The following is a 26,661-nucleotide window of genomic DNA, read 5'->3' as shown; positions in this document are numbered from 1 at the left end:
TAGTGTGTACTCAATGGGCTAGAGTTACATCATGATGTGAAAACACTTTGAATCCAAAATTCTTGATGTCATAAATTTCCAAATTGGGTGAGAAGCTCTTCAGTCTCTAGCAAGGTGTTTCTACACCTTGATAGCTACGAGAATTGTCCTCCCTAAAAGAACCCACCACATAAAATATGAGAAATGTAAAGGAGGTGGGTCCAAAATTCTATGAAAATGTAAATGACTTATTCAGATCCTTAAAGGTGATGAAATTTATAAACATGCTCAAATGAGAAAAAATTGTCAAGTATGAGGTTACCCGACCAAACAAACAACTTACCCGACCAACCAAACAACTTACCCGACCAACTTCCTTCCTTAGAAAAATTACGTATTAATGCATGTGAAACTCTCACTGATCCAATTCCATTATTTCCAAGATTGAGAGAAACTTTTCATTCTCTAGCAAGGTGTTCCCACACCTGGTTGCGAGAATTGTCCTGCTTAAAGAAACTCGCCCCAGAAAATATGAGAAAGGTAAAGGAGGTGAGTCTAGAATTCTGTAGAAATGTAAATGACTCATTCAGATCCTTAAAGATCATAAAATTCACAAACATGGCCAAATTAGAAAATCGGTTGGACTTGACATATATTGGAAAAAATGAAATACCAATCGTGTTCCCTTATGCAGCCTAATTGAGAAAAATAGATCGTTTTTATGCAATGCTCGATACTGAGGATCATTGTACGTTAATCCAAAGGTGCCCCAACTTGGAAGCCCTTGAGTCAAGAAATGTAATTGGAGACAGAGGATTAGAAGTACTTGCTCGCTGTTGTAAGAGGCCGAAAAGGCTCAGAATTGAACGAGGTGACGATGAAGAAGATGTAGTTTCCCAGAGAGGACTAATCGCCTTGTCACAGGGGTGCCTAGAACTTGAGTACATGGTTGTTCATGTATTCGACATTACAAATGCATCTCTAGAGCAGATTGGTGCTAACTTGAAAAACTTTGCGATTTTTGCCTTGTCTTACGAAACCGTCAGGAGGAAATAACAGATTTGTCACTTGACGGTGGCGTGAAGGCTTTACTGAGGGGTTGTGACAAGCTGAGAAGATTCACCTTGGAAAAATGCAAGGAAATGAATGTTTGTCATGCATTCAAGTTATTAATATCTTATGAAAAAAATGTAAGGAAATGAATGTCTTCAAAAACTCGCCAGAAGACATTGCTTGTCTCTAGCCACCATCTCTAGGGATGGCCTCCCAAGTATGCTAACATCTCTTCAAATTTATGAGTGCTAGAATATACTACTATTTAATCCTCAAAATTTGCAACGGTCTCGCTCCTACCCTGGCTGTGAAGTTTTATGGTTTACAAGTTGTTGTGATTCTATCACCTCCTTTCCTTTATCCCCTTCCCCAAACTTCAAGATCTTCACTAACAAGATTGTAGCAATCTCGAGTTAATTACACCTGCTCAAAGCATTTTCAAGTATCTTAAAAAATTGGAAACGAAAGGAGTGCTACAAGCTGTCTCGGTTTCTTCAAGCAGACTTGTCTGCTCCACAACTTGAGACACTTTTATTAGCAAATATGCTAATTGATAAAGGTTTTTCCTCATTGTTTATACTTCTTTTGGCGTAAACCTTTATGATTCAATCATAGTAAAACAGAGATCATTGATTTTCTGTTATCATACAACTCATCACTTTAGAGAGAAATAGCTTGTACACTTTCTTACGACTTCCACCATGGTTGGTGTGATAAGTCAATTTCTCTATGGAATCTTTATTATTCAGTTCGAAAGGATATCTCGTTAAGAGCTTCTAAACTACATTTGGCGCAATCACCTTGATGATGCACTTATAGAGATAGAGAGACTGCTTTTGATATATGCCAATGTTATGCTTTCTGACGTTGATGTGAATCTATTTCTTAATCCATCGCTGAAATATTGGGTTGCTACGATTAGACAAGTTGCATACGATGTTGTTGATATCTTGGATGAGATTACTTCGGAAGCTTCCGTGGAACTTGTGAGGTCATCCCGGGGTACAAGATCAGATCATGGTTCAAGCTTCTCATCACAATTCATTTGCTGAACAACTTAAATCAAAATTTGGTGAGCCGATTGACAAGTCAGAGTCTATATTAGAGCACAAAGATCTTAAGATAGGTATTGGTGATGAAAGTAAACCATCTCCACTAGCTTCAACCACGACTTCACTTGTGGATGAATAAATCGTGTATGAAAGAAATAGTGATAATGAGTAGATCATTGATTTTATGTTATTATACAACTCATCACTTGAGAAGGAAAACGTAGGAGAATAATGCTTCCAAGAGTTACTATCTTGGTCAGTATTTCAACAGACACCTCAAGAGACATATACCATACATAATCTTATCAATGACCTAGCAAAGTGTTTTGCTGGTGAATTCTATTACAAGTTAGAAGACAATTACTATGATGTGGATGTTCACGGCTCGAACATAACATTTTCAAACAACAAGATTTTCATTGAAATATATGACAAATGATTTTCAAAAAACAGGTTTTATCAATATTTTTTAAGATCCTACTGGAGATTTAGCAACGTTTATAGCATTGGTTTAAGGGGAAAAAAAGCACTGGTTCAATGGATAGTGATCATAGTAGTTTAACCGTAAGTTCGTATGAACTAAAGAATATTGTTTTTCAAAAAATATAATAATAAAAGTTTTTTTTGGTCAAAATAATAACAATATAAGTTAATTTGAATGAAAAACACAAATCCATAATTTTGACACATTTGCGTGCTGATCCAACCCAAAACGAAAAAAACAAAAATAAGTTTTTCATAATCCAGTATATTTTTAACATATTTTGGTGTTGGGCCAACCAACCAACCAAGATGACCAGCCCAAAATAGAAAACAAAAAATATCTCGTGAACTCCGATTTTTACCAAGTTGACTGATTTTTACCGGTTCACCTAGTTTTGACTTGTTGTTCTAGACCGGTACCTGGGCCAGTTCCAGTTTAACACAAAAGCTATTTAAGAGTTGAAGGTTGCTCTTTAATTTATAAACATTTTTTAGCCATATATCTAATCAATGTGAGACTTTTAACAGAATCTCTTATCTCATGAAAGTCTAAAAGGAAGCAAACCATTACCATGTTTTCAGCTGAGACTGAGTATAGATCTTTAGCCTCGATTGGTTATTTGTGTGAGATTGTTTGAATTCAAAATCTTCTTCTTGACTTTCATATATCCCCAAATGATAGTTTAAGTGGTAAGAGTTAGAGAAATAAATGTTGGGTGGGATAAAGGGTGAAGGGTCCAGGGTTCGAACCTTGAAAAATAACTAATCTACCAAAATTATACAAACAACTAATATTTACCTAACCTATTAACAAAAATTAAGTTACATATGTATTGTTTCTTGGCAACAAGCCTATTTGCTGATGCAACATGGGATACAATAAATGATGAAACGATCTAGGGAGGATAGGCATTGGCACATGCTGCAATGATCACGCAATTAAAAGAGAATGGAGAACTCCTCAAAGTTCTACCATACCTTATTTGTGAATACTTTTCATGTGAATCTAATAGGTGTCGATTGCAGTTAAAAATGAGTATTGTTTGAATTTGTAAGTTAAAAATTCGATCATATGAGTTACAATTTAAGAAAAATATTTGAATTTTATCACACCCAAATTAAAATTAATTACAATTGTAAGATCAATTTAATAGAAAAAAAATCACCTAGTTTCATAAATTAAAGAATCATATATAGCTACTAGACCCATGAGGATTAAGTGGAAGTTGGTGGAACGAGTTAATCTATCTTTCCTTTTAGAATCCACTGAAACTAACTTTCATAAAGTTTCAGGTAAAATAAAACACCATGAATATATATATTTCTCCTTACTCCACCCACGTGCATTTAATCATGCCTATCTTATTTCCTCATGTATGTGGTCCCATAAATATTTATTCGACCTTCAAATTTTTAAAGAATTTGAGATCTACGTTCTTAGGCCTTAGCATTGATATTAATTAAGATGTTTCTAATGGATTTTAAACTTCTACATTTCATATATATATATATATATTTATGTCTTATAAGTTTACATAATTAAATCTTAAGTTTAAAATAACAATATGCTTATATACGCGAGAAGGATAAAATAATAGCAAGAACATTCACATGAGGATTGAGGCCGTGCTCTTCTTCTCATTTATATATTTTGATAAGAGGTTTATTCGCATGATTTTTTATTTATTATCTTAATATTAAGATCTTTCTTTTAAATTTTTTTTTTGTCGTCGCCCCAAAAATCTAGGTTTTCATCAACGTGATCATTGTTGGTTTGTGTTTTGTGAACAGGCCAGGGACATGATCCTAAAGCTGTGGGATCATTGATGAAACTAATTAATAGATCTGCAATTAAATATATGTTTTGTGAATAGAGACATGATCCTAAAGCTATGGATCATTGATGAAACTAATTACGGAGTAACTAATAGAACTTCAATTAAATATAAAAAAATTGGCCCCTCTTATTATTTTTATCTTCAATGAAAATCTAATAGCAAGACTTCTACACACTAGTACATGATTAGATTTCTCCTTTTCTATTTAGGATCCAATGTGTGCTTCACAAAGAACAAGAGACCTTGGTCAACCACGTAGATGTGACCCAAGTTTCCATGGAATTCAAGCGATCGAATGGAGGTAGACAGTGGTCTACTTAATTGCTTATCAAAACAAACAAAAAAGTGGTCTACTTAATTTGAAATTGGAGGTGATCTTTGAGTATTAATTTATTAATTGAACAATAATCACATGACAAACACAAGCTCAAGAGTATGTATATATCTTAAGGTCATATTTTTGCCATAACTATAGGAACTATATAAAAAAAGAGGGCTTCTTAAAAGAAAAAAGTAAAAGAAAAGGAAATTGTTCAGATGGTACAAAGCATTAGGGTTCGTACGGGTAATATAATGGGTACTATTCTTGTAAATTAAATTCATACTAGGTATACGTAAGATAAATATTGAGTGAAGTGATTATAGTAATTTTCCTTATTCACTGACAAATTAGAAGAGAAAAAAATCTTTAAAATAAAACTCAGAATAACAAATCATGTTTTGATCCACTTAATATTTCAAGAGAGCATTAAATGATGTATTTTCAAGTAATATCTTTAAAGGATTCATATAAATGAAGAAAGATAAAATGCATTTTAAATAGTAAATGGTAAAACAAGGGAAAAAATAATTTTGTTATGAAAATTAACAAAAGTAATCACACTTCTTAATGTATGTGTTTCTTTACTCTTAACATAATTAATAAAGAACAGAGGTAGTAATATTTTAACATGTGTCATGAGTTAAAATTATAAGATACATGTCAAAATATTATTGAATCGTCATAGTTAGGATGATCTTACTCGCATTTGTCTTGGATGATTTAGATAACCCTGTTTTATTATCTTCAATCAAAATATACAACACTCAAAAAAAAATTAACATAATTTTTTTAATTATACAAGATTAATCCAATCATCTCATAACCTTATTTCATTGACTTGACGCTCCAAACACACTTACACCTAATGAACTACATAAAAATTCGTTAATCCTTTCACTTAGACGTAGTGAGATATATGAAGAGAAAAAAAATAAGAAATATAAATAGTGTAATAAGAGCACATAAAAAAATATATGTATGTGAAAATGAGATAAAAAAAAATGTTACGTGAATGAATCAATACTCACTTTCATTTTTAGATTTATACTTTCATCTTGCATGAAATGATCCATCCATTAAGTAAAACATCAAATATGTAAGATTTGATGATATCATTCACTTTATATCTCCCTCCATGTAAGATTTCAAATCGTGAATTCTATATGTAGATGCTAATTAAATCTCTTAGAACAGTGAATAAGCTTGAAATTGATAATAATATGAAAAAAATGGAAATAAAAAAAAAAGAAAGAAAAGAAGTGCATGAAATGGAGATAAAATGTACGAATATAGTTAACGCTTACACTAGTTCACAATCACTAAACATCAACACTGCAACTCTGCAATAGCTGAAGCTTCACCGCCGGAGCAACAACTCCGACGTTCCCACCGCCGTGATCTCCGGCGAACCTGAAATACGCAGGACAGCTCACGTCGATGTGGTACTTCCCGGAGATCCAGGTCCCGACCTTCCACTTCACCTTCCCGTTGACCTTAACGTTGACCAAAACCACGCCGGCGTCCTGGTCCTGCTGCAGCGAGTTGAGCGTGTACGGCGACACCGGCACGGCAGCGCCGTAGAGAAACGGCGACCAGATGGCGTAGTCCTTGTGGCCCTGGTAGGTGTTGGGGAGGGCGGTGGGGAGAGAGATCTGTTGGCTCCGGTAGGAGGCGTGGACGTGGAGCGCGTGGTAGTAGACGCCGATGCGCGCGTTGGGGTTGTGGGAAGAGAGCGTGACTTGGAGGGTCAGTGTGAGAGTGTTTGGTGTGGGAGTTAAAAGAGGAGGAGTGTGTTGTTGAGTTGAGAGGTTGAAGGCGAAGACGGTTGCGTCTTGGAGCATGAACCGGGGTTTGGTGGGTCTGAGGATGATCCATATTAGGAAAATGATGAGGAGGATGAGGAAGATGAAGGCTACCACGGCGGCGAGGATGCGGCGGAGGATCTGGCGGCCCTCGTCGTGGTGGCCACAGTCCTTTGTGGACATGGTGATGATGGCTTGTTAGTGACTGAAAGAATGGTTTGGTGGGTGGTTGGTTGGTATGGGACTATGGGGAGTGCTCTCTACTCAATGATTTAGAGAATGTGTTAGTTTAGAGTTTCTAGCTTATTGGAGAAAGTTTGTATTATATATAGGCCGACACGACATGGTGAAAAAGAGAAAAAAGAAAATGGGTTTAATTTATAATGGTCCTTAGTTTTCAAAATTAAAGTAACTAAAAATGATTAATATTTAAGTTGGCAAATTGGTAGTATGATGTTATTGAATGGGGTGATTTGGTAAATTTATTTATGTAATGAGTCTTTTTCTCCCTAAGGTGCGTATTCCACCCTAATCAATAATTATAAGATCAATTATTTGAGGTTCGGACATTAAATGAATATGTCGCTCTTAATAAATTTTTCTTCATACGACATGATACTATGAAGACACATGTAACCAAATTGCCTTTTTATTTTTATTTAAAAATCAAATTATAATGTTTTAATTAAAATATTGTTTTCTTTTGTTAATGTTTTGACATTATTTCAATCCTGGAAACATCGATCCATATATATCAATATCGTGACGTGTAATATATATAGAATCGATCCAGCTTTGTAATACATAAAATGACACTAGCTAGCATTACTAATGAAGGTATTGCATGGTAGTAAAAAGCGCAGCTCAGGCTTGCAGACAGCGATTGAATTGTTACTGTGAAGTTGAAGTCTGAACATTTATGAGAAATAACTTGTCAGTCGTTGTCAGTAGCACATGATTAAGCCAGTTGGATGGTTTCATTAATGATTTTGTTGTATACAATTGATGTGTTGATTAAAACGAGTACATGCCATTGTTAGAAATGTCGGGAGCAATATGCTTGACTTTGGAAAACACTGACTTGATGATTTAATCAATATATAGACACAGAATTTTTTTACACTTGTTATTAGGAGGAAGCCAAGTTTTTCTATAGCTGCTTTATTATAAGGAAATTAGTGTCAGCTTGAAATATATACATCTATATAGTTACTATATTTGATCTAGTATCAATGGGGCATATATACAAGATAGTCATCAACTCATCATAGATTTGACTACATTTTTTTAATTATTTTACAGTGGTTGGACATGATGATCATTAAGTGTGTGAAAACAAACAGCTTGGTGCCAAATTTGACTTGCCCTACAAGTTAGACAAATGCAGGCCTGAATTTTCTGATTTACGATCTATTTTATGACATTGTGAACTATACATGAATTTTGTTTAGGATTCTCCAATAAAGCTTTCTCCTTTTCTGGTTAATTGGTACAAATTGCTATGTGTATATGCATGTGAAAAGCTTATCATCCACATCCCAATTTTGTTATTACACATGGTCTTGAAAATTGATGTACTAAATGAGGCCTTTTTGGCCCACACAAGCTAAGGATCATTTCTTTCCAGCGAGTGAGGCTAAAAATCCTTGTGTGATTAGCATTATATGTATATTCAGGCTTTCTTCTTCAATTACATTCAACCTTACTCATGAAGAAAAGTGGCAGTATAATTTTCTTCAAATCCACACTTTGAATATCCTATAAGTCAATGTGACTCCGGATACTCTTCTTTTTAAAAAATGATTCAAAATTAGAGGGAAGTGACAAAATGCAAAAGCTATATATAGGAATAAAGCAATAGACACAGTCACTCATGATATTGCTAGGCACGCTCATGTGAGATTCCAAAAATCATAAACTATAAAAGATAGAAAAGTAGATGATAAAGAGGAAGGCTAAGAATCCATTTCAATCCAAAAGTAGGACCTTGATGAATATTACAAAACTGACTGTTTTATTAAGGAACTTGTAAGATATATAATTGCACTCACCCCTTCGGATATTTGGGGTTGAAGCATGACATGAATAACTTAAAAAGAGCAAGAGGTTCAATAAAAAAAAAAGAGCAAAAGGAGTTACATGTTTTCATGGGCCAAGCCCATTAAGCCAAAAATCCGAAAAGATGCATTTTGTCCAATCTGCCTGAACTGCCAATTATATCGGCCCACCTGGTATAATTTAAAAAGGAGTGTGCATATACATGGTACCAATGTATCATATCAAATTAGAGAGCACAAGATGTTGATTGTTAGTGAATCCCCATGTGGATTGCGGATATCCATTATGCTGTTAGTAGTTGTAAATTCTGTTATTAGTTAAACTGATTAGTTGTTAGTTGTGACATAGTTAGTTTTAGTCAGTTATTTTTCAGTTGTTAAACTGATTAATTGTTACCCGTTATTTTTCAGTTAGTAAAGATCAACCTTCACATAAAACTCTTGCTCTATATGAATGAATAATTTAAACTACATTTTCACTTATCTTTAGCTCAGAATTCATTTCTAACAAAATCAAGACAGTAAAAAAATGGCATGTATTCAACTGAAATGTCTGAAGAATTGTTTACACATAGAGTGAGTGAACCATGAGTTCTAACTGCCCAAATGATCAAGAGCTTGAAAAACTAAAACAGAATCAGTACTGTAACTAACACCCTGATGTATCAAGAATCAATAATCTATGAACTAGTTACAATGTAGCAATGTACATCTTCAATTTCATAAAGAAAATTCTGCTATAGCTATGACATGAAATGAAAACAAATTTACATGATGATGGACTAGAATTGAATTGCAAAATGAAAACAAATTTACATGATGATAGACCAGAATTGAGTAAATCTTGAACAGAGGATCACAGAGAAAGTGAAAATCAATCAGCATGCATGATCAGGGCCGTGGAGACAGTTAAGAAAAATAAGCTACTGCTTAAGGCCCCTAAAAATAAAAATTTACTTAGGCCCCAAAAAAAATAAAATTAGATACTAACCACTAATAAATTTTAAAAAATAAAAAAATAAGAATTATTTATTTGCTAAATATTAGCCAACTAAAAAGGAAGTTAGACTAATTAATATATCATCTTATTTTTAAAATTAATTAACAATATCACACGTTCAACAAAACCTAACAATATCACGTTCAAATTTTGTTGACAATTCCCATAACGGTTGCTACTGCTAAAAGAAGTTTTTCAAAATTAAAATTGATGAAATCATATCTAAGTCAACAATGTTACAAGGTAGATTTAATAAGTTAGCTATTTTATTTATTGAAAGTGAAATGTTAGAATTACTTGATTATAAAACTCTGATAAATGATTTTGCAACTAAAAAAGCTAGAAGATTAATATTTTATGTTAAGTTTCTTAAAAATTCTCTAAAAAAAAGCCCCTTTAAAATTTTCGGACCCCAAAATGTCTGTACAAGGCCCTGGCCTGATTGACTTGAGTAAACCTTCTTGAAGAGCAAAGGAAATGCCCAATGAGAAAGATCAGAATTACAAACAGAGCAAGCTTAACGTTGTAGACCTGTCACTGTAAACTTCGCATGCTGCATGAAATGGGTGCACAACCGTGGTGGCGGCGACAGTTGAAGAAGAAGAAGAAGATGAACAGAGCTGAACCTTCACCTCTCCGCAAGGGCCTTCAAGCTTGTCCTTCACATTCATAACAAAAGGCATGAATCTTGCACTGGAGTTGAACCACAGGTCCAAATACACATACCCACATGATGATCCATGATCCATGATGGTGGTCCATTCATCAACCATCAAAGACACATTGGGAAACAGAGCTTTTATGGCGGTGGTGGCGGCAGCACTCTGTTTCAGTTCTTGTTGCCGCCGTGGGAGGAAGAAAGTTGAGATGTTTTCTTGGTGGTGGAAGAGTGAGGCGTGGAGGGAATCACCGTAGTGGAATCTGCTTCCGATGGGATTGGAATGATGAACGTGAAGCAACACACCCAAGTTGGTGTTGTAATAATTACTCAAGTAGTAATAATTACATAGTGTTCCAAAATGACAAGTGTGTTGATTTTGCATTGAATGGATTTGAAACAAGTCTCACATAGAAAGTGGAGCAACTTTTCAAAGCATTTATATATCATTAAATGTCAACCATTCAACAAAGGGACAAAGAGAGGATATAGTGCCACATGTGCATGGTTTGGTGGTCACAAACTTTTATGTGACATGTTCCACTCACACCACCCCTCGCCGGTGTTGCCACCGGCGTGGGCGTGGGCGTAGAAGCGCTAGTGGCGGCTTGTAGACAACACTTGAATCTGCTCATTTTTGAATTTGAATTTTGCCGTAACGTCCGTTTGTTTTGCTCGTTTTTTAATTTGAATTTTGCAATTGTTCACGAAATGGCAGTTGGCACACATATCTGTTGGTAACAGACACAATTTATGAAGGTTCGCAACCTTATATATTGTTCTGTTTGGCCTATAAATATATTGCATGTTTAGAATTCAAGATTCACAATCATATCCTCTGATTTTCCAGAAAACCACTTCGCTTCATTTCGAGTTTTCATTAGTCTTGTGCAAACTCGAAACAAGGCTGATTATCTTGGGTATTCTTGCATCCAAACTCTAAGACAAAATTCAGAAAGTGCTTGAAATACTTTAGGGAAAGTGATTTCATCACGATCAAGCATGCTCATTTATAACAGTTGGTTGTGAAGAGGTTTTCACCGGCGGTGGCGGTGGTGTTGAGAATGAGAATTGAAGAAGGCGCAGAGGTTGAAATTGAATGGAGGGTGAAAGCAGGGGTGAGGGGAATGATAAAGAACAAGCCGAAGATAGAGGTGAGAAACAGGGTCAGCAATCCCGTAACACATATGTAGGTAGCATCGTAAATGATGACCAGCCTTTCTCAAATTTCTGTGAAGAAATCGGTGATTGCGGCACAGGCTCGGTGGTGCAACGCCGTGGAACTGGAATCGCCCTCTTGCTTCTTGTAATATTTGTCCAAAAGCCACCGAGATCTTGCTTCTTCAGGGCGTTTGAAGGGTTTCGCCATGATCGAGTTGAGTGAACGAGAAGAAGATGAAGAAGAAGAAGAAAGGAAAGGATGACAGAAAAGAGGGAAAGTTGTGAATTCAATCAAGGCTCAAACTCAAACTGCTCTGCTCAAGGTGAAGGCCGAAGAGAATGCATGCATGCATATATGCCTTTTAAAGCAGAGCATGCAATGCAAATGCAATCCAATTGGCTCTACTCAACTCAGATATTCTTTTCGGCTCAATGGGCTTCATAAACCAGGCTCAATTACACTTGATAATCACTACAAATAGAAATACAACTAGTCATGTTTTGTTGAATGGATTTTTCTTAAATATTAAAAGCAGTATCTTACACAACAAAACATAATAAAAGATATTTAATATATTTTGTCATGTCAGGGGATGAGTAGGATATAAGTTAAATGGTGCTTGGTTCTTCAAAATCAACGATATTTATGTCATAAACTTATCTCATGTCGTTAATGTAACTATCGTGTTTTGTAAGCATGATAGCAAATGATGACTACCGATTCAGTCAGAGTGACGCTAGCTTAGGCTCACAATAAGCGCCATATTTGTATCATCTCGTCGATCACATTGGCAAGCATAAGTGGTCTTGGATGAGCAAGCGCCATTGAAGGCGCACAACTGGTCAGCTTCTTCCTATCAAGCTAATCACATCTTGCCGCACCTGAGGAAAGGAAAGGGAAGCAATGCACCGGTTGTGCGGAGCAAGAGGGCGCCATTAATGGTGCTTAGTCATGATGTGAATAATTCATATAATGGTTTTAGTAAGTGACTAAGTGCGTGTTTGGTTTCAAATCTGGAGAGGCCAAACGTGGATCCAGAAATTCAAAAGCAACTATTTCTTGCTTCTGTAAACGTGGATAGGGACCAAACGTGGATCCTGAATGAGTTTTCCAAACACACACTAAGTGCGTTTAGTTAGACGGTTAATGATGTAGTAGAATTAGTTACTTTAGCTACACCGTGTAGTAAAAACAAAATATATTAATGTATGTGGTGACCGAGAGTTAATTTTCTTCTAATGGTTCTCTCTTAGTTCCTCTCACTGTCTGATACCTTATGAGTAGATGTGTGTCATATGGTCATTGCTGCGATGATTGGGAATTTCGCAACATCACTTCTTGTTTTTTATAGAAAGAAAGAATTATGAGAAGTGGTACATTTTAAGATCATCTTTGGAGGTTAAGAAGACATGAAGAATTTAAAACGCATTTAGATGACGTCTATGTTATTGTCACATTAGGCTCTCACAACGACAATGTTTTTTTTGTTTGAACATATAGCAATGAATGCCCATTCAAAAAGGTGTCAAAGTCACCATCCAACATGATAAAAACTACCATGAGAGTAAAATATTTTTGTGACAAAAAAAGAGAGTACATTATTTCGAAAGTGCAATTTGTTTTTCTACATTACTGAAAAAAATCCAATCCTATTTTGCAACAATTCATAAGTTTTTAAAACTTTTAATAAAACAAAAAAACTCTAAATTCAAAATAGAAATCACTGTGTCCTTAGGAGTCGTGCCAATCATTAGTGTTTGAACAAACTCAATTAGCTCTGGCTACTTTAATTACGTGCATTTTAAAACAGAAAATAAAAATAAAGTTCACTGAATCTATGATTTTATTCCCTAAAAAACCAAAACAGTTACAAAAAGCAATTTTTCAAAGATATCTTCTAGCAAATATCAATTTTCAAACCTTGACGGCAAACAGGGCAAGTAGTTTTTCCAGTGAGCAACCAAGAGTTGAGGCAGGAGGAGTGAAAGACATGAACACAAACTCCAAAAGGTTGAATTTGTTCCCCATTCTTAAACTGCTCCACGCAAATAGCACATCGATCACATTGTGATCCAATTTCTATGTCCCCTTGTTGGAATTTCTTAGTATGGGGTAAGGCTCTCGTAGCAATCCTAGCAATCTGTGATCGTTCACTTTGTAATTGTCTCGATTCTTGCCTTTTCGCCGCCAATGAAAGGATAACCGTTCCCAACAAGGAACCCATAAAAATAATAACTCCAAGGCACTCATGTCCCAATTCAGCTGCTACAACGGGTGCCAACACATTAAATGTCATGAGGAGAAGTATTGCATAGTCTAGAAAATTCATATTTGAGAACCACTGTGTTTAGTTTAAGTTTTTTTTTTCTTCAAAGATCACAATCCTATATATAAAGATAAAAGGCCTCTTCCTTTTCCTTAATGATTTACAGCTAAATAGATTTTTGAAACAGGGACAAAAAAAAAAAGATTTTTGAAACTAATCTGAATTTTAAAAATTGAATTGAAAATCTAGGGAGCCAAAGTTAATTATTAATTGACGAATAATAGAGGATAATGGCTATTGAGATTATAATTAGTGATAATAAGAGATAAAATTCTATCGTTACATACAAAATTTGAGTATTTATCTCAATCTAAACCGTTGATATTAATTCGTCATTTTCCCCAATCTATAAGACCAAATACAATGGTTTGTTGAGAGGGTGGTTGAATTTTGTTGAGGGTGTGTAGTGGTGGTTGAGGTTTGTTGAAGATGAGGTGGAGGAAAGAAGTGTTGAGAGTTCTCAACAATGTTGAGAGGGGGTAACCGGTGCCACGTGGAGCGTTCTGGTTCGTTGTCCGGATTTTTATCATCTTAATCTTTTGAACTCAATTATTTCATTGCAAAAAAAAATTTCTGAAATTTTTTTTTTAACCAAAATTCATGATTTTTTTTCCCTCTATAAATAGAGACTTGGTTCGTTTGATTTGGACACAAAAAAAAAAACCAAATTTTTCACTATTTTTATTATCTTTCTATTAGCCTTTGTTTTGAAATGGATCCCAACAATAAAATAAAATAAGTTAAGGAAATAAAATAAATTATTGTCTATATTTAAAAAAAATTAAATTGTTAAGTGTTTATTGTTTTAATTTAATTTAAATCAATAATTGTAATTTTATGTAAATCATAAAAACAAAAATATAAAATTAAATAAAAATATGAAATAAAAAAGTGGTAGGGTAGGGTGTTGGTGTTGAATGAAAAATCATTGGAGTGAGCAAAAGTTGAATGGGTGTTGAATTGGAGAGAGAAGATGATGTGGAGTGTTAGGAAGAGAAATAGTGGTGTTGAGAGTAAGTAAATTAAACAAACCAACGTACCTCAATTCCCCGAAAAGCGGTTTAAGCTTCCTACGTCGCCGTCGTTCTTTCCCCTAATCCGCTGTCATGGCTAGCCTCTAGAAGTAGGGATGGCAATGGGGCAAAAAAAAACCCGAACCCGCGGGTACCCGCGGATAAAAATCCGTCACGGGTATAATAACCTGCGGGTTCGGGTACCCACGGGTTTGAAAAACGGATATTTTAAATATCCGTCCGAAAACGGGGCGGGGCGGATATCCGCGTACCCTACCCGTGGGTACCCGTTAGAGTAAAATTACATAAATGCCCTTACTATTTACTTAAGCCCAAATTAAAATTTTAGGGTTTCATTCTTCTCCATTCAAAGTCAATATTCTATAATTATTTTTTAGTAAAATATAAGCAAAGTTTGGTGTATAATGGTGGTAATTAAGTTTCGATTTGAGAAGAATATTTATAATCTTGGATTGTTTTAATGAACTTGATATTTCAAACTAATTGAAATTAATTCATATTTATTTGCTTCATCCGCTCAATTAATGTTCAATTATATGGGTGTTATTTAAGATCTGAAATCAATTTAAATTTCCAACAAAAAAAAGTTAATTTGCAGTAATTTAGGAAAATAAAAAATTGTAAACGGGTACCCGTTTGGCGCTTAACGGGTACCCGCGGGTATCCAAACCCGTTTAAGGCCCGTAAACGGGTACCCGTTTGACACTTAACGGGTACGGATACGGGTCGACTACCCGCGGGTAGTGTTGCGGGTTCGGGTACGGGTTCGGATACCCACCCGTTGCCATCCCTATCTAGAAGACTACTACATGTGAGAATGAGAAATAGAATTACATGGAAACATTAATCTAAGGTTTGTATATCAGAAAAATGTCTATGAGTTAAGTGAATTAGTTATTTGATTCCTAATAAACAATGAGGGTTTATATATAATTTGTGCTCTTGACACTGATTTAGTTTGACTTCCATATAATTTCCATCCACATATTTTGGCCACTAAGATGTATAAGACATCCACATATAATTGGAAAAGTTCATGGTGATTAATGCATGATGATTTGAAGTGCATGTGTGTAATCATAACTCAATCTCATTAGAAAATGGGGGGTATATTTGATCATCTGTGGTATTTCAAAGCTTTTGGTTACTAAATAATTTTGTAACTCTCTATCGCTGTCTTTATTATTAATATGTTGCTGTATACTTTTCATTTTATAATTTTATAATTTTACTATACATTAACATATGATGAGGTTTCTTCCAGGAAGAGCTACATGTGAGAAAAACATCTATCTATGGATGGCCTTGAAAAGCTTGAAGTCAAACTGGACAGCGGACAACATGTTTTCTGCTTAAAAATGTTTTTGGATGTTACTTGCTGTCAGGAAATAAATTGTCATAACATTTAGAGTTTAGTCTCAACCACCTCATGATTCCAGTAGACTCACACTCTCTAAAATAAATATTTAAACTACATCTCATAATGCTCTAACACAAGAGCATAAGAGAAAAGAAAACACAAATATAAACTTAAAGTTTTTTTAATGCTACATCTTTGGTGTTTTGGTGTGTTGAAACAAGGAGCCTAAGATCCCTATATATAGTCTTGGACCCTCCACCCCTCACTAATTTAGGCGATGTGAGACTTCTCCAAGATGCATAACTTGATCTTTTTTTCTCCTTCATTAGCAATGTGAGACTTACATTGCAATCAACCCCAATATTTATTGCTTCAGGTCTTTGAAAATCTTCGTCTATGATGTTTTGATTTGGAGAACTTGAAGGAAATAAATAAATCACATCGGTAAAACTTAAGGTTTTTTTATTTTTGTACAAGAGGAAGGCTGAAAAACTTGAAACTTTTTGAACTATATTTTTTTTAGGCAAATGTTAGTTGTTAGTAATGTTAGTAAATTTATCCTCCTCAGGGTTCAAACCTCCTACTCTTCACCCTTCATCACACCCAACCCTTACGCAGTGGCGGATCCAGGACCCCGGGGTCAGGGGGGTCAAATTTTTCAATTGAGCACATCGATAAAAATATAATTAAAAACAACTGTAATATGTTTATACATCATATCAGCTTTGATTCATATCACAACATGGTAATTCACAGCAGCTTGCATATACAAACAATTGAGCTGCCAATTGGAATGACAAGTTACTTTAGCTATTTTGGTATTTTGGTTTTGGACCCTCTTCACCCTCTAATATTTCCTCATTTCTCTTCCCCTTGTCCATGCCATTATTCATAAATCAACAAAACCATAATGCTTGCAGCTCAACACAATCAATTAGTCAATGTATTTTCAGTTCTAACTCAATTTCTCATGTGCATCAAGTAAAAGAACATCAAAAACAAATAATGGTCAAATCAATTCTTTTCAATATAGGCAACACTATAACTATTCAAGTAAATGAAACATATATTTTAGAAGATATTAAACATATTTTTTCTAATATTAAGGACGTTGGCAATTTATATCTGTGAATAAAAGTTGAAATGAAAATATAAATTTGAACTTGGTATTGAAGGGGAAAATCTTGAAAACAAGAAACTTTTTTTTTAGATAAGCCAAAATTGATATTGAAAGGGATTACTATGGTACTCCAACCATTTACAAAAGAGAAAGAAAATTAGCCAAAAGCTAACTATGGAAAAAGAACTGTCAAACGCACAAAAACTCACAAGGAGGTTGTGCCTCAACCAACATAACAGATGGGTACAACAAGGTACAACACTACTAAATGTCAAAAAAGAGAGAGCTATACTAATAGTATTCCAACCAAAATAAGACTTAAGATCCACCAGTGAAAGATTGTCAAAAACCAGCAACCTGTCAAACCATAAACCAGCAGCAAATTCAGCAGCTTATTCACCACTCTAGGATAGCATTGAACTCATATATGCAATTACAATTCTACAAGAGACCATTACCTACCTAGTATTACTAGAAATAAAACAGGAAAGAAGTTTGGAAAGACTAGAATTGACAATTAAGTTCCTCTATCAAAAATCACAAAATACCATTTGAAATCATTTCCCTAATTCCCTTCACATTCCAAGTTCCAACCTCAAACCAATTACTTAATCAAATCATTTCAATCTCATATATAAAACCAGTTACTAAATGACTAAATCAAACCAGTTACTACATCAGCAATTGCTAAATTCAGTAAAAGGAAAAGCAAGACAACAAGCTTATAACTCAATTCCTACATCAGGACAATAAGCTTATGCTAAATAAACTAAACTCAATTCCTACATCATCAGCAATTGCTAAATTAAAACCCAGTCTCATTCACTTCAATTTCATATACACAAACTTAATTCAGCAAAAGGAAAAGCAATTGCTCGGTTTTCAATTTCTAACTTTCAAGCTTTCAATTTCATATACACAAACTAAACTCAATTCCTAACTTTCAAGCTTCAACAGCAGCAGAAAGAGAGAGAGTTGGGGTTTCAATTTCCCTTCACTTCACATTTCAATTTGGGGGTTTAGGTTTTCAATTTGGGGTTTTTCAATTTGGGGGTTTTCAATTCCTAACTAACCTTCAAGCTTCAACAGCAGTAGAGAGAGAGAGAGAGTGGTGGTGCGTTGGCGGCCGCCGGTGGGCGGTGGTGGTGGACTGGTGGCGTGGTGGCTGGTGGGTTGCAGGCTTGCAGCGTTGATGAATGATGAGTGCGTGAGAGAGAGAGAGAGAAAGGAGTGGAACAGAGAACGTGAATGAGTGGTGGTGGCTGGGGCCTGATGGTACCGTGGTGGTGGCCGGAGGTGCTTCGCCCGGTGGTGGTGGGAAGTGGGAACTCGAACTGGATCGTGAGGTGAGATCGTGAGTGAATGCGTGAGGAAGAGAGAGAGAGAGGAGTGAGACCGTGAGGACTGAGGAGTGAGTGTGGGGCCTGGGTGCAATTTTCAAATTTCAGGGGGTTCAAACAAAAATCACTCTAGGGGAGTAAGTAGGAATTTTTTTTTTCAGGGGGTTCAGTTGAACCCCCTCAGCTCAACGTGGGTCCTCCCCTGCCCTTATGTCCCTAACTCTTACCATGTTTACATTTTATTTTTGAGGGTCTTAAAATGTCAAATTGAGATGTGATTCAAGTGATTTTTGACCTTTTTTCCTAATACCAAATATATGGTTGTTCCAGATTGACCACTTGTTTGACTCCAAACAAAACTTGTAGGTTTGGTTGAATTTTTACAACCATGTTTTTACAAGCAAATTTATATGTTTTCACCCTTAATTAAAACTGTAGCATAATTTTTTTTTTGCTTTGACTAATCTTTACCTTCACTAGTTTTCGGTTAGATTGGGTCCAAATTATCTTTGCTGCCAAGTTTTCCACCCAAATTCCATAGATTGCACAAGTTCAAAACTTAAATGGACCGGACCATATTTGATCGATTGAGTCACGATTCAACCACCTGATCTATGATTAGGTCAATCAATTTTTACAGATTCATACCACTTCAATATTATAATTGCACTAAATTCATAAATGAACTCGGGTGATAGGTTCAATTCGACCAGCGTGGTTTTAATAACATTAATGAGGCTTGATTTATTTATAAGTGTGCCAATAAAATGAGTGTACATATACATGGCACTAACAACATCTATAATGGTACTCCCTTCGTTCCTATTTATCTGTTCAGGAAGAGAAAGTTCAAACAAATTAAGAAAATCAATTAATTGTGTTGATTTTCATAAAAGCATTATTTGTTTTCCTATATCACCCTTTAGAATGTATTTTATCTTTCTTCATTTATTGTTTCTATAAGGGTATTTCTTGGAAAAACATCAATTAATGCTCTCTTGAAACTCTAAGTGGACAGATATATAGGAACAAAAAAATTTCTTCAAAATGGACAGTTAATAAGGAACGGAGGGAGTAATATCTAATACTACCTCCGGTCCTATTTATAAGCATGAAAGAGAAGAAAAATTTTGGTCATTTTTATAAGAACCAAATGAAAGTTTGAGCTATATTAATTAATTTTTTCCAATGATGCACTTATTAATTATAACTTGTAAAATGTGTCTCATTAATTATTCTCTCTCTTTTCCACTTTCCAACACTAATAACAAAGGGTAATTTTGGAAGTTTATTTTGATTTAAGACAAGATTAATGCATTTTATCTAATTTAACTACATTTCTTAACCTATGTGAATTTTTTTTGTTGCTTATAAATAGGACCGGAGGGAATATTAAATACATACTCATATGAGTATCTATTACCATTGGAGTACATATTCAATTCCAACATGACAAAAATGAGTATGTGGGTATAGATACTCTACACTGGACTTGAAAAATGAGCTTGTATTTATTACAAGCACTTACAATTAATTATAATGGAGATAAATAATAAAATATACAAATGTGATTTTGATGGTGTGATCCACTATTGAAATTTTTAAGAGTTGTTGGGTTGGAGTAAAAAGTTAGTAAAGTGGTGTAGATGATGTGGCATTATGAGGAATTGTAAAAAGTGAAGTGTAGATATTTTAGTGAGTATGATGGATGTAGATGTTCTAATGTATCATATCAAATTAGAGAGCACAATTTGTGGATTGTTAGTGAATCCTAGCCAGAATCTGTTTGTTAGTAGTTAGTTGTAAATATTGTTTTTAGTTAAAGTGATTAGTTGCTAGTTGTTACATAGTTAGTTTGAGTCACTTATTTTCAATTGTTAAACTGATTCGTTGTTACTTAGGGGGAAGGGTAGCTCACTTAGTGAGCTAAGGGAATGAAGAGATTTGCAGGGTGAAGGGTCAGGGTTCGAATCCTAGCGAATGAATGTCATCCATATATTAATGCTTTTCTCACATAATATAGCTCTTCCTGGAACTGGCTGGAAGAAAGATCATCATATGTTAAGTGTAAAGTAAAATTAGAAAATGAAAAGTATACAGCAACATATTAATATAATAAAATAAAGAGTTACAAAATTATTTAGTAACCAAAAGCTTTGAAATACCACATATGATCCTAATATACCCCCATTTTCTAATGAGATTGAGATATGATTAATATGTTGATTACACATGCACTTCAAATCCCTATGCATTAATCACCATGAACTTTACTTTGTTGATGTAATTTGCTACATTTTACTATTCTTTCCCTTCTTTCCTCTTGTATTGGGTTGAAGTACCCCCTGTACTTCTCTTCAATATATTTCACTTGTTTATAAAAAAAAAACCATGAACTTTTCCAATTATATGTGGATGGGTCTTATATATGAAGATGTGGATGGAAAATATATGGAAGTCAAACTAAATCAGCAGTGTCAAGAGCCCAAATTATATATAGACCCTATTTATTAGGAATCTAAATAGAATGTTTCCATGTAAACAGCTTATCCGGGAATTGAGGCACGTCACCGATAGATTAGGGAAAATGAGAAGGAAACAGGTTACAAACTACAAAAGACGAATTCATATCAACGGTTCAGATTGAGATAAATACTCAAATTTTGTATGTAACGATAGAATTTTATCTCTTATTATCACTAATTAATAATCTCAATTACCATAGTTTCAAAAATCTATTTAGCTGTAAATCATTAAGGAAAAGGAAGAGGCCTTTTATCTTTATATAGAGGATTGTGATCTTTGAAGAAAAAAAAACTTAGACTAAACACAGTGGTAAGTTCTCAAATATGAATGTTCTTGACAATGCGATACTTCTGCTCATGACATCTAATGTGTTGGCACTCGTTGTAGCACCTGCGTTGGGACATGAGTGCCTTGGAGTTATTATTTTTATGGCTTCCTTGTTGGGAACGGTTATCCTTTCATTGGCGGCGAAAAGGCAAGAATCGAGACAATTACAAAGTGAACGATCACAGATTGCTAGGATTGCTACGAGAGCCTTACCCCCTACTAAGAAATTCCAACAAGGGGACATAGAAATTGGATCACAATGTGATCGATGTGCTATTTGCGTGGAGCAGTTTAAGAATGGGGAACAAATTCAACCTTTTGGAGTTTGTGTTCATGTCTTTCACTCCTCCTGCCTCAACTCTTGGTTGCTCACTGGAAAAACTACTTGCCCTGTTTGCCGTCAAGGTTTGAAAATTGATATTTGCTAGAGGATATCTTGAAAAATTGCTTTTTGTAATTGTGTTGGTTTTTTAGGGAATAAAATCATAGATTCAGTGAATTTTATTTTTATTTTTATTTTCTGTTTTAAAATGCATGTTATTAGTTTTTTTTTATAAGTTAAAAAATTGCATTCAACCTTAGCACAAGGGTGCTAAACTCAAATATAGAGAGAAAAAGAACTTAGTAGCAAAATAGTCATCACTAAAAGAAAAAAGAAAAGAAAATAACAAACTAGAAGTTTAACCAAAATGCAAACAGTATGATCAATTACACCCACCAAAGAACACACTGAATAAAAGGCACAGACCAACATCAGTTCCGAGCATCCCTTAGACCATGTACAATGGTTTTCAACACTCAACACTATTTTTTCTCTTCCTAACACTCCACATCATCTTCTTTCTCTGATTCAACACACATTCAACTTTTATCCACTCCAACAGTTTTTCATTCAACACCCTACCCCACCACTCACCCTACCCCACCACTTTTTTATTTCATATTTTTATTTAATTTTATATTTTTATTTTTATGATTACATAAAATTACAATTATCGATTTAAATTAAATTAAAACAATAAATATTTAACAATTTAATTTTTTTTTTAAATATAGAAAATAATATATTCAGTTGTTTTATTGATTTGGATCTAGAAAATTCTTGGGATTTTGGTTGCTAAATGGGTAGTTAGAAGAACTATGTGTGTTGTAATGGTAATTGTTGGAATCCATTTCAAAACAAAGGCTAATAGAAAGATAATGAGATGGTGAGAAAGATAATAAGATGGTGAAAAACTTGGATTTTTTTTCTGTATCCAAATCTAACAAACCAAGTCTCTATTTATAGAGGAAAAAAATGATGAATTTTGGTATACAAAATTTTTCCGAATTTTTTTTTTTCAATGAAATAATTGAGTTCAAAAGATTAAGAAGATAAAAATTCAGCGACCCAATCAGGAATCCCCACGTGGCCTGCCGGGTCCACCCTCAACATGTTGAATAAACTCAACACCTCTCTCCTCAAACTCAACACACCCCTAAACACCACTACACTACCAACTCAACACTAAACACCTCACTCAACTCACCCATTGTAAATGGTCTTAAGCATGAAACCGTATAAGTAGGAAACCAGCATCCCAAAGGCCACCAAACCCGCAAGAGAAAGCCCCAAAATTAGAAATGAACAAATCTGAATTAAATCCTAATAGCATGATCCATCACCCCATCCTTAAATATGATTGATGACATTCCTTATAATCTATATTTTATTTATTAATTTATTTTCAACCCACTTATTTCCAATGTAATTAGATGATGAGTTATTTAACCCAAATTTTTTCATTGGTCACAACAATGATCATATGACACCTCACTCAGGTGTTGTGGAACACACACATTCACTCATAAGGTATCAGACAATGAGTGGAAACTAAGAAAGAAACAATATAAGATAATGAACTCTCGGTTAGCACATACACTAATATATTATGTTTCACCGGTGCATTGCTTCCCTTTTCTATCATCCGGTGCGGCAAGATGTGATTGGCTTGATAGGAAGTAGTTGACCAGTTGCGCGCCTTCAACGACGCTTGCTAGCCCAAGACCACTTATGCTTGCCTATGTGATCGACGGGATGATACAAATATGGCGCTTGTGAGCCTAAGCTAGCGCCACTCTGATTGTATCGTCAGTCATGTGCTATAATGCTTACAAAACATGGTAGTTACATTAATGATATAAAATAAGTTTATGACATGAGTCTCGCTGATTCTTCCGAAGACCCAAGCACCATTTAACTTATATCTTTCACATCCAAATATAATAAGGGGTTGTCTAAATGACCCATGATAAAATTTGGGTTAAATAACCCATGGTCTAGGTGGACCAATCAAATTTAAGATAAATTGGTTAAATTTTTATATTTTATTTATTAATTTAATTATAGTTAAATATATTTTGGTCCCTAACTTATACATATGAATCTAAAATCGTACCTGAAAAAAAACACAATGATTTTAGTCCTTGAATTCTTTTTTATTTATAATGGTTCCATATATATGGATTTTTCACATTCGGTCCCTTCAAAAATTTCTTCCACTAAATTAAGTCATTCTCCCCTCATAATTATTTCAAAACCCAGAAATTCCATCCCAAAACTCAAGAAATTCATCTAGGAAACTCCTCCATCTTCTTCATCTTTAAAACCTAAAAATTTCCTTCATCTTCTTCTTCATCATCCTGTCCTCCTTCCTCTCCCACTCAAAACCACCATCAATGATCTAGGACTGGCAAAAAAAAAAGAGCCTTCCATCACAAAACAATATCAAATTAACTAAAATATTTGTTTGATCTTAAGTATGTGTTGAATGTTAATTATTCGATGTTAAACCAGCCACTTTATCACCCACTTAGCACAACAATATGTGAAGCAACATGGAGAACAACACAATGCGAGAATCCAGTTCACCTCGCTAGTAATTTTTTTCCTTTCAAGTTCCAATAACTTAAACTTTCTATCTTTTCATCTCTTTTTCCCAATTAGTCTTACCAGATAGATAACTCAATTCTAGATACACTCACTTCCGCTGAATTCAGTTAATTAAGAATTGGCTTTACCAATTTTTGGCACCACCAGAATGACCTAAAAGATATAATTGATTATTTTGGGCGGTGATGGTGGTTCTTGGGTGGGAGAGGGATGAGAAGGGGGAGCCCGAGGAGGAGGAGGATGAAGAAAATTTATGGGTTTTGAAGATGAAGAAGATGGACCAGTTTCTGAGATGAATTTTTAGGTTTTGAAATAATTATGAGTGGAGAATGACTTAAGTTGATGGAAGAAATTTTGGAGGGACCGAAATAGATGTAAAAAATTCACATGAAATCATTTTAGATTAAAAAAAAATTTAAGGATTAAAACCGTTGCGATTTTTTTTAGGTACCATTTTAGATTCATGTTATAAGTTAGGGACCAAAAATATATTTAACCCAAAATTAATTAATTAATAAAATAAAAAAATTCAACCAATTTATCTTAAATGTGATTGGTCCACTTAGATCATGGGTTATTTAACCCAAATTTCATCATGGGTCATTTAGACAACCCCATATAATAAATATGTTTTATTATGTTTTTTTTTAAGATACTCCTTTTAATATTTAAGAAAAATCCATCCAACAAAAAACATGACTAGTTGTATTTCTATTTGTAGTGACCATGAAGTGTAATTGACCCTAGTTTATGAAGCTAGCCCATTGAGCCGAAAAGAATATGTGAGTTGAGGCAATTGGATTGCATTTGCATTGCATGCTCTGCTTTAAAAGGCATATATGCATGCATGCATGCATGCATTCTCTTCGGTCTTCACCTTGAGCAGAGCAGTTTGAGTTTGAGCCTTGATTGAATTCACAACTTTCCTTTCTTCTTCTTCTTCATCTTCTTCTCGATCACTCAACTCGATCATGGCAGACTTCAAATTCCCTGAAGAAGCAAGAAGTCCTCTGATGGGCATGTTCCGTAAGAAGCAAGAGGGCGATTCCGGTCCCCCGGCGTTGCACCACCGAGCCTGTGCCGCAATCACTGGTTTCTTCACAGAAGTTTGGGAAAGGCTTGTCATCTGTTACGACGCTACCTACATATGTGTTACGGGATTGCTGACCCTGTTTCTCACCTCTATATTCGCCTTGTTCTTTATCATTCCCTTCACCCCTGCTTTCACCCTCCATTCATTTTCAACCTCTGCGCCTTCTTCAATTCTCATTCCCAACACCACCGCCGCCAATGTAAACCTCTTCCCAATCACAACCAACTTGGCTGTGTTGCTTCACGTTCACCATTTCAATCCCATCGGAAGCAGATTCCACTACGGTGATTCCCTCCACGCCTCACTCTTCCACCGCCAACAAAACATCTCAACTTTCTTCCTCCCGCGGCGGCAACAAGAACAGAAACAGAGTGCCGCCGCCACCGCAACCACCATAGAAGCTCTGTTTCCCAATGTGTCTTTGATGGTTGATGAATGGACCACCATCATGGATCATGGATCATCATGTGGGTATGTGTATTTGGACCTGTGGTTCAACGCCAGTGCAAGATTCATGCCTTTTGTTGTGAATGTGAAGGACATGCTTCAAGGCCATTGCGGAGAGGTGAAGGTTCAGCTCTGTTCATCTTCTTCTGTAACCGCCGCCGCCGCCACCACTGTTGTGCACCCATTTCATGCATCGTGCGACGTTCACAGTGATGAGGTATACAGGGTTAGGCTTATTCTGTTTGGAATGTTGATCTTTCTTGTTGGGACTATTGTGCTGATTCACCTCCTCATTCGGCATTTCTTTTGCTCTTCAAGAAGGTTTACTCAAGTCAATGTTGCATGCTGATTGATTTTCACTTTCTCTGTGATCCTCTGTTCAAGATTTACTCAATTCTGGTCTATCATCATGTAAATTTGTTTTCATTTGGCAATTCAATTCTAGTCCATCATCATCATGTAAATTTGTTTTCATGTCATAGCTATAGCGGAATCCTCTTTCTGCAATTGACGATGTACATTGCTACATTGTAACTAGTGCATAGATTCTTGATACATCAGGGTGTTAGTTACAGTACTGATTCTGTTTTAGTTTTTCAAGCTCTTGATCATGTGGGCAGTTAGAACTCATGGTTCACTCATTCTATGTGTAAACAGTTTTTAGACAATTCAGTTGAATACATGCCATCATTTTTTTTACTGTCTTGATTTTGTTAATTACTGTGCCTTCTGTTAAGGAATTCAGAGTGA

The 26,661-nt window shown here is 35.0% G+C and overlaps 3 protein-coding genes across 3 annotated transcripts; 1 reads left to right on the top strand and 2 right to left on the bottom strand.

Annotated features, from left to right (window-relative positions):
* Window positions 1-5,865: 5,865 nt before the first annotated feature.
* Window positions 5,866-6,823, bottom strand: LOC130747101 (NDR1/HIN1-like protein 1). Its single transcript, XM_057599935.1, has one exon. It carries the CDS (start codon window positions 6,710-6,712, stop codon window positions 6,047-6,049), a length of 666 nt encoding a protein of 221 aa, XP_057455918.1. The 5' UTR covers window positions 6,713-6,823; the 3' UTR covers window positions 5,866-6,046.
* A 6,480-nt stretch (window positions 6,824-13,303) lies between these two features.
* LOC130744971 (uncharacterized) lies at window positions 13,304-13,735 on the bottom strand. Its single transcript, XM_057597128.1, has one exon. It carries the CDS (start codon window positions 13,733-13,735, stop codon window positions 13,304-13,306), a length of 432 nt encoding a protein of 143 aa, XP_057453111.1.
* Window positions 13,736-21,435: 7,700 nt separating this feature from the next.
* LOC130744970 (uncharacterized) lies at window positions 21,436-21,867 on the top strand. The gene has a single exon (XM_057597127.1). It carries the CDS (start codon window positions 21,436-21,438, stop codon window positions 21,865-21,867), a length of 432 nt encoding a protein of 143 aa, XP_057453110.1.
* Window positions 21,868-26,661: the final 4,794 nt, after the last annotated feature.

This window comes from Lotus japonicus, chromosome 3, assembly GCF_012489685.1.
Source record: "Lotus japonicus ecotype B-129 chromosome 3, LjGifu_v1.2".
NCBI classification, from domain to species: Eukaryota; Viridiplantae; Streptophyta; class Magnoliopsida; order Fabales; family Fabaceae; genus Lotus; species Lotus japonicus.
The sequence above is the reverse complement of the archived record's forward strand: the minus strand, read 5'-3'. Positions and strand labels throughout refer to the sequence as shown.

Excerpts from the sequence above, each read along its gene's own strand:
- LOC130747101 (XM_057599935.1), bottom strand. The coding sequence starts at position 6,712 with ATGTCCACAAAGGACTGTGGCCACCACGACGAGGGCCGCCAGATCCTC.
- LOC130744971 (XM_057597128.1), bottom strand. The coding sequence starts at position 13,735 with ATGAATTTTCTAGACTATGCAATACTTCTCCTCATGACATTTAATGTG.
- LOC130744970 (XM_057597127.1), top strand. The coding sequence starts at position 21,436 with ATGAATGTTCTTGACAATGCGATACTTCTGCTCATGACATCTAATGTG.